The sequence below is a fragment of the Pristis pectinata genome, chromosome 11 (assembly GCF_009764475.1).
Source record: "Pristis pectinata isolate sPriPec2 chromosome 11, sPriPec2.1.pri, whole genome shotgun sequence".
Taxonomy (NCBI): domain Eukaryota; kingdom Metazoa; phylum Chordata; class Chondrichthyes; order Rhinopristiformes; family Pristidae; genus Pristis; species Pristis pectinata.
In genome coordinates this window covers 25,678,371-25,691,458 of record NC_067415.1, presented here as the reverse complement: position 1 = coordinate 25,691,458, position 13,088 = coordinate 25,678,371, and the positions used below count along the sequence as shown (strand labels likewise).

General features: G+C 41.6%; 1 protein-coding gene across 1 annotated transcript in view; it reads right to left on the bottom strand.

Moving 5' to 3' along the window:
- Positions 1-13,088, bottom strand: part of LOC127575841 (heat shock protein 105 kDa-like) — a 62,270-nt gene that overhangs the window by 28,869 nt on the left and 20,313 nt on the right. The window contains exons 5-6 of the mRNA XM_052026009.1: positions 11,339-11,438; positions 11,125-11,258 (exon numbers count right to left, since the gene is read on the bottom strand). Coding sequence (XP_051881969.1) covers positions 11,125-11,258; positions 11,339-11,438 — 234 coding nt within the window. The remainder of the gene's footprint in view (positions 1-11,124; positions 11,259-11,338; positions 11,439-13,088) is intronic.

Here is a 13,088-nt window from a genome sequence, read left to right as displayed (position 1 = left end):
TTGAAGGGACTTAAGACAACATGGAAGCTTAGCAGTTGCTTCTGTGAAGATGGAACCCAGCAGAAGTACTAAATTAATATGATATTTATGGATCCTTTAGATTTATAATGCTTTCTGAGCACCATCCTTCCCCATTACTGTCTTTACCAGCCAACAGTCTCAAAATGTTGGGCATTTCAGAATGTTGTTTGAACTTGTTCATTTTTTTTTAGATAAAACCAATTTTGCTCTATTCCCTCAGCTAATTATCACTCAACAGATCAAACACTGCCAATGACTGGGAATTGTATAAATAAGTGGGGTGATACCCTCAAATTTTAGAACAAATGACACTGGTATGAACATGAAAGATGTTTGACCGAGTATCAGAAATTAGAGGTTAAATTAAAATGCAATACTTAAGGGTAATCACTGAATTATTGCCCTAGACATCTTCAAATTTTCACTGAGCCAGGCTGATCAGAGGAGAGACAATAACTAGGTAAAGGGCTAGCGAGGGAAAGAGATGTTTCTTTTCATAGGACACTAGGAGTAATAGCAGGACACAAGGATCAGTGGCGCTAAAATGCACTAAATCCAAATGAAAAATGGGACCCAATTAAGAAAAGAGAAATAGAACATAGAACAATTACAGCATAATTCAGGCCCTTTGGCCCACAAAGCTGTGCTGAACATGTCCCTACCCTAGAAGTTACTAGGCTTACCCACAGCCCTCTATTTTACTCAGCTCCATACACCTATCTAACAGTCTCTTGAAAGACCCTATTGTATCAGCCTCCACCACCGTTTCCAGCAGCCCATTCCACACACTCACACTGAGAGTAAAAAACTTACCCCTGATATCTCCTCTATATCTACTCCCCAGCACCTTAAACCTATGTCCTCTTGTGGCCACCAATTCAGCCCTGAGGAAAAGCCTCTATCTACCCGATCAATACCTCTCATCATCTTATACACCTCTATCAGGTCCCCCCTCATCCTCCGTCTCTCCAAGGAGAAAAGACCGGGTTCCCTCAACCTGCTTTCATAAGGCATGCTCCGCATTCCAGGCAGCATCCTTGTAAATCTCCTCTGCACCCTCCCTATGGCTTCCACATCTTTCCTGTAGTGAGCCGACCAGAACTGAGCACAATACTCCAAGTGGGGTCTGACCAGGGACCTATATAGCTGCAACAATACCTCACGGCTCCTAAATTCAATTCCCCGATTGATGAAGGACAATACACCACGTGCCTTCTTAACCACAGAGTCAACCTGTGCAGCCGCTTTGAGCGTCCTATGGACTCGGACCCCAAGATCCCTCTGATCCTCCACACTGCCAAGAGTCCTACCATTAATACTATATTCTGCCAACAATGATGAGGGAATACTAAAGTTATGGAAAAGGAGTGTAAAAATATGATTAAAAATAGAGAGAAGCTACTGTTAAACTGTCTGCAAGAGATATACACTGTCACTAATAAAACAGAGACAGTAAGACATTGAAAAATCAGATCCAACAGGCATTAGTAAGACATGCCTGTGGGGGGGGGGGGGGGGGCAGAAATCAGGATTATGAACGAACTCTTCAGGACAATAATATACTTAGAAAATATAGAACTAACAGTGGGATCTAAAGCAGCTGCTTCTCAAAGATAATGGTGGTAGAAGCTAGTGACATGGCCATTAGTAGGACGGTAATTGAATCCACACAGATAAAGACAAAAGATGAAAAACAATATATCATACTATTTAGTGCAGTCTACTATTCACCTAATAAGGCAGATGGAAAAAGAAATTTGAGAACAAATTGGAAAAATGAACAAAGAGCATAGAATAAAAAAGTGAATCTTAACTAACCCAGACACAATATTGGCATTTAAATATATACATTTCAATAAGCACCTCATTAATTCCCTCAATCCCTCCAAAATGAGTGAAACTGCCAGTATTCTTCTGGGATGCCATTGCCACTTCCAGAAACTCATCCACGTTGCTGCTGCCTCTTTGTGATTGGAGTACTGACATGTTTTGGATCAGAGGGTCAAATGCTGCTTTTTACAAATGATCTTTTTGCATTTCCCATGTTGAATTCTGCATGACCTTCACTATCCTGATTATTTAGCGAGAAGGAGGTATAGATGGTTTCAACATAAAGGGGCCCATTTGGCTTTTTGTTCCTGTGCCAGCCCTCTACCAGAGGAATTCACTGGCTTTACCCCTCAGTCCCTTCTTTGTAGAATTACAAATTCCCCCCCCCCCCAGATAAATAATTATCCAGTTCCATCTTGAAGGCCATCTGCCTCCACCACATCTTCAGGCAATGCATTCCAGATTCTAACCAGATGCTGTGTAAAAACGATTTTCCTCATGCAGCTGATGGAAAGACTGAAAATGGGTTTAAGGGAGAGAATAGCTATTCAAGATGGAGAAGCTGGGGCCCCCTCGAGGATAAGTGGCGTGACTATAGATTGTAATTAATAAACCAAAAACAATTGCTAATATCAGTCAACTCCAAATGGTCAATGTGACAGTAAATACCAAAAGAAATTTTAGGCAAGAATTTGCCTAGTGGGTACATAATTAGTAAATATTTCAATGAAGGTAAATAGAATATATAACATTTTTGCAAAATAATGTTACATATTACATGGAAAATAGGAATTCAAATGATATAGGAGCAAAGGGGTTTCGGTAACAAATATATAATTGAACAAACCATAATTACAGCTTTGGTCCAAACATGAACAAAGAAGGAATTCCAGGTGAAATGAGAACAACTACTTCAAACTGCCTGCACCAAAGTCATTCCCAGCCCAGTCAACATTGTGATGTCTTCCTCAAAAACATTTAAGGACTAATATCTAAAGCGGTCAAGCAACAGTCTGAAATAATTGTAATCAATGAATCATTGACAGACAACCTGCCAAACTCCTTCACCACAATCCTGGGGTATGTCAGGTCCCACTTGCAGGACCAACCCACCAGAGATGGCAGTACCGCTGTATACAAGTATGAGGGAGTAGCCCAATTTGACTCCAGACCCATGAAGTTTCATGGCATTAGGTCAAACACGGGCAAGGAAACCTCTTTTGATGACCATCTACTGTGCTCCCTCAGCTGATGAAGCAGTGCTCCTCCATGTTGAACACCACTTGAAAGAAACACTGAAAGTAGCAATGGCAACAAATGTACTCTAGGTGGAGGACTTCAATATCCATCATAAGGGTGGCTTCATACTACCATCACTGGCCAAGTCCTGGAGGACATGGCTGCCAGACTAGGTCTGTGGTAGGTAGTGAATGAACCAACATGAGGGATAAACCAACTGGACCTTTTCTTCACCAATTCACCTGTGGCAAATGTACCTGTCCAATGATAGCATTGGTAGAAATTTTGATAAGTCCTTGTGGAGAAAGGATCCCATCTTTACAATGAGGATATTCTCCATTATGTTGTGCAGTACTATGAACATGCTAAAAAGGACAGATTTGGCAGCTAAAAACTGGCAATTAATGAGGTGCTGTGGACTATCAGCAGCATCAGAAATCTGCAAACTAATGCCCTGGCATATACCTAATTCTAGCATGAATATCAAACCAGGGGATCAACTTGAGTTCACAGAGAGGGCAGAAGGGCATGCCAGGAGCAAGCACAACATATAGCTAAAAATGATGAAATGTCAACCTGGTGAAGCTGCAATACAGACTACTTGCATGCTGAACAAACCCACAACCAATAGATCAGATCAAAGATCTCCAGTCCTGTCACATCAGAGGGACAATTAAACTGCTAATCCTCGGGCTTGTGTGTTAACAGGCCCCACCATCACTATCTCCAGCCAATTTGATTAATTGTGTGATATCATGAAAAGGTTGAGAACACAGTATACAGTAAAGGCTATGGGACTAGATAATATCCCAGCTGTCCTACTGAAGGCCTGTAGTCTAGAACCAGCTGTGCCTCTAGTCAATTTGTTCCATTAAAGTTTTAGCACCGGCATCTACTTGACAATGGGGAAAATTGCCCAAGTGTGTCCTGTTAACAAAGAGGACAAATTCAATTTTCCAAGGTTACTCTCAATCAACAGCAATTTGATGGAACAGAGAACATAGAACAGTATAGCACGAAACAGGCCCTACAGCCCACAGCGTTGTGCCAATCTAATTAAATTAGTAATCAGATGCCCAACGAAACTAATCCCTTCTGCCTAAATACCTATATCCTTATATTTCCCAGCACATTCATGTGCCCATTTAAGAACGTCCCTATCATATTTGCCTCCACCACCACCCCAGGCAGTGCATTCCAGGCACCCACCACTGTGTAAAACAAAACTTGCCCTGCACATCACCTTTGAACTGACCCCCTCTCTCCTTAAATGCATGTCCTCTGGTATTAGACATTTCAACCCTGGGAAAAAGATGCTGGCTGTCTACTCTATCCATGCTTCTCATAATCTTATCTCTATCAGATCTCCCCTCAGCCTCAGGTGCGTCAGCGAAAACAACCCAAGTTTGTCCAATGTCTCCTTATAGCACATGCCCTCTAATCCAGGCAGCATCCTGGTAAACCTCTTCTGCACCCTCTCCAAAGCTTTCACATCCTTCCTATAATGGGGCGACCAGAACTGAATACAATATTCCAGATGCAGCCTAACCAGTTTATAAAGCTGCAGCATAACTTCCTGACTCTTGAACTCAATGCCTTGACTAATAAAGGCAAGTATGCCATATGCCTTCCTTCGCACCCTATCAACCTGTGTAGCCACCTTCAGGGAGCTATGAACTTGGACCCCAAGATCCCTCTGCTAATCAACACTGTTAAGGGTCTTGCCATTAACAGTGTACTATCCCATTACATTTGATCTCCCAAGGTGCAACACTTCACGTTTGGCTGGGTTAAATACCATCTGCCATTTCTCCGTCCATATCTGCAACTGATCTAGATCTCGCAGTATCCTTTGCCAGTCTTCTACACTATCCACAACACCACCAATCTACGTATCATCTGCAAACTTACTAACCCACCAATATACATTTTCATCCAGGTCATTTATATACATCACAAACAGCAGAGGTCCCAGTATGGATCCCTGTAGAACACCACTTGTCACAGACCTCTAGCTAGAATAAGTCCCATCGACCACTACACTCTGTCTTCTATGGGCAAGGCAATTCTGAATCCAAATGGCCAACTCACTGTGGGTCCCATGCATCTTAATCTTCCGGATGAGCCTCCCATGAGGGACATTGTCAAACGCCTTACTAAAACCCATGTAAACAACGTCCACAGCTCTACCTTCATCAATCACCCTCGTTACCTCCTCAAAAAAACTCAATCGAAACATGACTTGCCCCTCACAAAGCCATGCTGACTGTCATGGTTTTCCAGATGCTCATAAATCCTATCTCAAAGAATCATCTCCAGTAACTTCCCTACCACTCACATAAGACTCACCGGTCTATAGTTTCCATGATTATCCCCGTTTCCCTTCTTGAATAATGGGACAACATTAGCTAGTCACCAGTGCTCCAGGACTTTTCTTGTGGCTACAGAGGACATGAAGATCTTGGTCAAGGCTCCAGCAATCTTATCTCTTGCCTCTCTCAATAACCTGGGGACTTATCCACCTCAATGCTCTTTGAGACCTAACACTACCTCCTTTATCTTGAAGTGCCCTAGCATATTAGCACGCTCCACACTGATCTCCCTATCCTCCACATCCTTCTCCTTGGTAAATACTGATGCAAAGTACTCATTGAGGACCTCACCCACATCCTCCACTTCCAAGTGCATGTTCCCTCCTTCATCTAGTTATCCTCTTGCTCTTTTATGTATGTATAGAATGCCTTGGGATTCTCTTTAATCCTACTTGCCAAGGACTTTTCATGGCCCCTCCTGGCTTTCGTAATTCCCTTCAAGTTCCTTTCTAGCTTCTTTATAATCCTCAAGGGCTCCGTTTGATCCTAGCTTCCTAAACTTTACATATATTTCCTTTTTCTTCTTGACTAAATTCATCACCTCTCTTGACATCCAAGGTTCCCTTACCCTGTCATCCTTGTCCTTCCTTCTTACTGGAATATAGCTGGCTTATACTCTGTGCAGTTAGTCTTTAAACACCCTCTACATGTCAAATGTGGACTTGCCCAAAAACAGCTGTTCCCAATTAGCTCTCCCTAGTTCCTGCTTAATGCTCTCATAATTTGCCCTACTCCAATTTAATATTCTCATGCAAGGTCCACACTTATCCTAATCTATAGCTATCTTAAAACTTAAGGAGCTGCGATCACTATTCCCTAACTGTTCTCCCACTGGAAGGTCGGTCACCTGACCAGGCTCATTACCCAACACCAGGTCCATTACTGCCCCTCCTCTCGTTGGACTATCTACATATAGATTCAAGAAACCCTCCTAGATACACCTAGGAAATTCTGCCCCATATAACCCTCTTGAACAAAGGAGGTCCCAGTTTATATCAGGGAAGTTGATGTCCCCCACAACAGCAACCCTATTCATTTTACACCTTTTCCTAATCTGCCTGCATATCTGTTCCTCAATGTCCCGGTGGCTATTGGGGGTCTGTAGTATAATCCAATCAGAGTGATTGCACCTTTCTTATTTTTGAATTCTACCCATATAGACTCAGTGGATGAGCCCTCCATTATGTCCCCTCTGAGCGCAGTTGTGAAATTGTCCCCTATTAATAGTGCAACCCTCCCTCCCCCCCCCCCCATCTTTTGTAAAACATCGAAACCCTGGAACATTAAGCACCCGTTCCTGTCGCCTCTCAACCAAGTCTCTGTAATGGCCACATCATCAGAGTTTCATGTACTGATCTGTACTCTAAGTTCATCACCCCATACCCATAATACTTCAAACACACACTTCAACTCATCTGTCCCACTGTGCCTACTACTTTGCTCCTGCCTCTTTATACTGATTCTGATTTCTATTTTCCTTTGAATCCCTCAACTTTCTGACGGAGTGCTTTGATTCCCATCCCCCTGCCAAAGTTGTCATCAACAATACTCTCATGTTATTTATTCACCAATGCCGATTTCAGAATGGAGAGATATAGATCATATGTAGGTATATGGGATCAGTTTAATTTGGCGAGATGGTTGACACGATGTGGGCTGAAGGACCTTTTCCCTGTGCTGTCTATGCTCTATATTTTACCAAGACCAATTGGTTACGCACCTCATCATAGCTTTGGTCCGAACATGATCAAAGAGCTGAATTCAAGAGGCAAAGCAAGAGTGACAGTTCTAGACATCAAAGTAGCATTTCTTACACTCTTACCATGTATTTATAATGACACAAAAGGGATCCATATGGTCTTCTGGGGCTATGCTGTCAGGGGAGCAATCCCATTAGGTTCAGTCATAGAGTCACATGACATGGAAACAGGGCCTACAGCCCGTTCTATCTGTGCAGGCCATTAAGTACCTATCCATGCTAATCCCATTTTCCAGCACATGCTCCATAGCCATCTATGACAATGGTGTTTCAAATAGTCATCTAAATACTTCCTAAATATTGAGACTACATGTCTCCCCCATTCAGGCAGTACATTCCAGATTTCAACTACTGTTTGGATGAAAAAAGCTTCCTCAAATCACCTCTATGTCTTCTACCACTTGTCTTAACCCCATATATCCTCTGGTTGTAGAGAATTCTGCTATGGCAAAGTTTCTTATTCTCTATATATGCCCCTCAGTCAGTTTCCCCTCAGCCTTCTCCAAGGTAAACAAACCCAGTTAATGCAAGTCCTTCTCAAAGCTGAAATGCTCCATCCTAGTCAACACCCTGGTGAACCTCCGCTCCACCCCTGCCAGTACAATCATATCCTTCCCTCAAGGTGGCCAACAGAATGGTGCACAGTACTCCAGTGTGGTTTAATGACTGATGTAGCTGTAACATAACCTCCTTTCTCTTGTATTTTATACCCCATCTAACGAAAGCAAGTATAGAGTGTGCTGTCTTAATCACCCCATATAGCTGTGTTGCTGCCCTCGGGGATACTTGTACATGTACACCAAGACCCCTCAGTATTTTCCAGGCCCTGTGTGTATTCTAGCCTTGTTAGTCCTCCTGAAATCCATTACCTCACATTTTAAGAATAAATTACATTTGCCATTGCTCTGACCATTTTACCAACTCATCAATATTATTCTGCAGCTTAAGGCCGCTTCCGTCCTCACTATCAAACCCAAATGTTCTTGTCTTTTGTGAATTTCTAATTATACCTACAACATTTGCATATACTGTATAACAAACAGCAAGAGTCTCAGTGCCAATCCCTGTGGTACACCACTGGTGATGTTTCCCCATGGCAAAAAACAACCCTCAACCCAATTAGTGAAATTGTCCTGGATCCCTGGGCTCTTATCTTTTCAACCCATCACAAAAACTGTCCCCTGTCAAAGGCCTTACTGAGGCCTTTGACCTTCCTCAACGGTACTGTCCCCCTATGAAAAAAATCAAAATTAGTCAGACACAAACTTGATTTAACAAAGCCATGTTGACTCTCCTATATTAATTCCTGCCTCTCCAAGTGCAGATTAATCATGTATCTCAGAATTTTTCCAATAAGTTCATTACTTTTGTTATTAGTTTCACTGACACATCATTACCTGGCTTATCCATGCACCCTTCTTGAATAAAAGAATCACATCTGCTGTCCTCCAGTCAACTGGTACTTGTTCTGTGGCCAGAGAAGAGGTGCCAATTCCCCTCTTCTTATTTCCCTGAACCTCTACAAATTATTCACTTTCATGCTTGCCCATCAACCCTTTGATTCTTTTTTTCTGTTGACCTACACCCTGTAGTAACTTAAAGTAGCTAATTAATCTATCTGCAGGTTTTAGGGATCTGGGAGGAAATCCACATAGTTATGCAGAGAACTTGCAAACTCCACACCAAAGGTCAGAATCCAACAAGGTCCCTGGAGATGTGAGGCTTGACCAAGTGTGCCATTAAGATGTCCTGGTAAAATTGAATCCAAATGGACAAAGGGAAAATACTCCAATAGGGGAATTATAATTAGCACAAATAAGAATAGTCATGGTTGTTGGAGATCAATCATCATCCCAGAACATCACTACAGAAATTCCTCAGGGTAATTTCCTCTGCCCAACCAACTTTAGCTCTTTCATCAATGAATGTATGCAGCAAGACCTGCACAACATTCAAACATGGGCTGCACATAAGTGCTAGATAATGACCATAGCCAACAAGAGAAAGTTAACTACCTACTGTTGGCATTCAATTGAAATTGCCATTAACTAGGCTCCTCACCATCAATACTCTTGGGAGTCACCACTGGCCAGAAACTCTATGGACAAGAGCAGATCAGAGGATGGATATCCTGATATGAGCGAGTCACCACTTAACATTCCAAAGGTCTTTCCAACATTTACAAAGAACATCATGAGTGAGATGGCACACTCTCCACTTGCCTGGATGAAAGCAGTGCCAATAACTCACTAGGAGCTCAAGGGCATTCAGGTAAAACAAAAAAAAAGTCTGTTTGTATGTCATCAACCACCCTAAATATTCACACCATAGGTACACAATGGCTGCAATGGAAGGCCATCTACTAAGTGCATTGCAGTTACTCACCCAAGCTACTCTGACAGCACCCAAACCCAGGACCTCTACCACCAAGTGCCTGCTGCCCTGGTTCATGGGCATAACATCTTGTAGGTCACCCTTCAAGTTGCAAACTATCCAGTTAAGAAAATTTATCCATGGTCCTTCATTGTCACTGGGTCTAAATCCTGGAACTCCCTACCCAACAACATTCTGTGACCAAAAGGATTGCAATGGTTCAAGGTGGCACCAACTTCAAGGCAATTAGGGATGGGCAGTAAACACTGTTCTTTTCAGAAAGGCCCAGATGCCAACAATGAATCATAAAGTGCTTGTGCAAATGAAGAGCCTCTATAAAACTGAATGTAATGTGAATTAAATAAAGTTTGGAGTTGTACCCATTGTATAGGATAAAGAGGTTGTTGTGGCCAATCATTTCAGCCCCAAGGATATTTGATTCAATGGTTGCTCAGGGTTGTATTCTAGATCTGTCCACCTTCAACTGTTTCATCAATGGCTATAAAATTTGAAGTGGATGATTGCAGTGTCCAATTCTATTTCATTCACAACTCCCTAAATAACAAAGTATTCCATTCCCACAATCAACATGGCATAAACAACATTCAGGTATGGAATGGTAAGTGGGAAGTCAGAGGTTCCCAACAAGACAGTCTTACTACTGTTCCTTCATATCCAGTGGCAATACCATTGCTGAATTCCCCCACCATCAATACCTTGGGAGGCATCACTAGCTAGAAACTTAACTAAACTAGCTGCATAAATACTGTTACCATTACAGCAGGTTAGAAATTGGAGTAAACAACTTACCTTCCAATTCCCAAAAGCTTTTTCAAATTCTACATGGCACCAATCAGGGGTGTGATGGAATATCATTCATCTGCCTCAATAAAAAGGACCTCCAAAGAATACTAATGAAGCTAAATGCCACCCAAAGTAAAGCAATCTGCTAGTTTGGCACCCATCTACCAGAGTAAACATTCACCTACATACACCAGGAGTGCATCCTCCTCAGGTTATGAATGCCTGACTTACATCTATCTATCTGACTTATCTAATCCCTGTACATTAGGTTTGGAAGACCAGTGGGATGGATTTGCTGGCTGCTATGGGACTGCAGGCATCTTCTGCTCTGTGGGAACTTTGTTTGCAGCCATATTTCCAACTTGTGAACTGGTAGGGTTACAAATAGTTCACAGAAACCCTGCCATAACCTGAGGAGAACCTTCTGCAAGATATATTGTAGCAAATTACCAAATCTACATTGAAACCAGGTCTCAGAACAAAGCATCTGTGCATTTTTGAAGAAGAAAATGTGAAAAATTTCAGTCAGAACTGTTCAGTTCTGACTGAAATTATACCCATTAGGTGTAAAGCACGTAGTAACAATTGAAAATTCACATTTTCAGATAACATTTACAAAATTGTCAATTTTTTTTGCAAATTGTCCACGAGGAAACTTCAGAAATGACTTCTCATATCGCAGAAAAGCTTTCAGGAAGATTTTCCTAATTGTACAATACACATTACCTTCAGACTTCCCTTATGTAAAGCACAGGCAGAAACCTGGAATGCAGAATAACCCATATCTGCAAATACCACAATATTTGGCTTTTCCTCAGGGGCTGGAAGATCTGGGTTGTAGATTCCATATGCCAGACATGCTACAATAATAAGGATAGACAATTAGAAAAATTATTCCAAAAGGAACCATCCATTAAAATGTTTCAACCTTACGGCATACCTGCAGTAGTATCATTCATTAACCTTAGGCAATTCAAGTCAGCAATACGAGCAGCTTTTAGTATTGAACTCCGTTCTGCATTGGTAAAAAAGGAGGGTACCTATAAAAGAAAGTATAGTTTATACCATATATTGTAAATTATTATACTAATCAAAATTCTGATTCTTAACATCAAGCGATTTCACTGGACAAAACTGCCAACGATGTTACAAATTGTTGTTATCAGAAGTGATCAGTTATCGATGCCTTTGAATATTTGATAAGCATATGCATCTGGTACTTTAATTGATGATCAAGACTCCTATTTTGGGAGAGTCACCTCTGTGCACTTGTCTCCCACTTATAAACGTCTGTCTGGAAAACTTGAGTCCCGACAAAACATGCACTCTGTACTGGTTAGCCAGGCCAGAAATTTGATTGTGTAGCTCTGGTTCTTTCAGTATTTCACACATGGATAATTAAAAAAAACACCTTTCCCCGAGTGCAATGCAATAATGATAATTTCAGGATTAAAATTGTGCTCCTCTGGAAATCGGGACAGTTGTGAATAGTGCTTGGGTGGATTATCTTTTTCCGTCACATTTGATTTGCAAGTTAAAATGCCATTCCTTATACAATTCCATTTTAGAGCGTTCCTGGGTGAAATTAGCTCCTGTTGCTTTCAGACATGCCCACCATTGGCTAATCTCAGCCCAATCAGGTTTTCCATAGGAGGTTTGCTCTATAGCAGTGTGATATCGTGGGCCTCGCTGAACAGACTCCAGCCTAGCTTTGGGAACTTGATTCAAGTAAATCCTTTAGAAGTTATTTACTGATCTGTTTAGAACCCCCAAGTCTATCCAACAGTTCAGAAAACCACCAAACTCATGGTGCTCACCCAGTATGACTCCTAGTCCTCAGGCCCTTATTATCTAAACCAATTATCTTCCAGCTGGTGAGCACGAGTACATGATTCACCACTTCCACTCCATAGACCAATGACCACAGATACAAGAATACAACAGGAGAAGTAGGCCACCTAGTCCCTCAGGCCAATCAAAATGATCATTGCTAATCTACACTGGTACCACCACCAACTGTTGGCATCTGACCCTTGCTCTAGACCTTTTAATCTAGAACATAGAACAGTACAGCACAGGAACAAGACCTTCAGCCCATGATGTCTGAGCCCAACATGAAGCCAAATTAAACTAAATCTCTTCTGCCTGTACATGATCTATATCCCTCCTCTCCCTGCATATTAATGTGTCTATCTAACTGTCTCTTAAATGCCACTATCATATCTGCTTCCACCACCATCCCTGGCAACCCATTTCAGGCACCCACCACTGTGTAAAAAAAAACTTGTCCTGTATATCGGCTTTAAACTTTCCCCCTCTCACCCTAAATGCAGGTACTTGACATTTCTACCCGGGAAAAAGATTCTGACTACTACCCATCAAGAGTTCTCCTTTCACAGTAAAACTTAACCTATTTTTCTATGTGGGTTCTGCACTGTGCAAAGAAAAGGACTACTGATATGCAAGGTAGAATTCAGTTGCACCTGATACCTTAGGTATTAGAGACTACATCAGTAGTAAGCCAGTGATCAAGTTAGTGAACTGCATTGCAAACAATTAATGCATCTTTATGAATTTTGATGACATTTTTAGATTACTATGCTTGCACAATTAAAAGCAGTCTTTAAATTACAACTCCATATAGCATAACTAAACTTTTTTTTTGTACTTCACGCAATGCTTTTGGATAC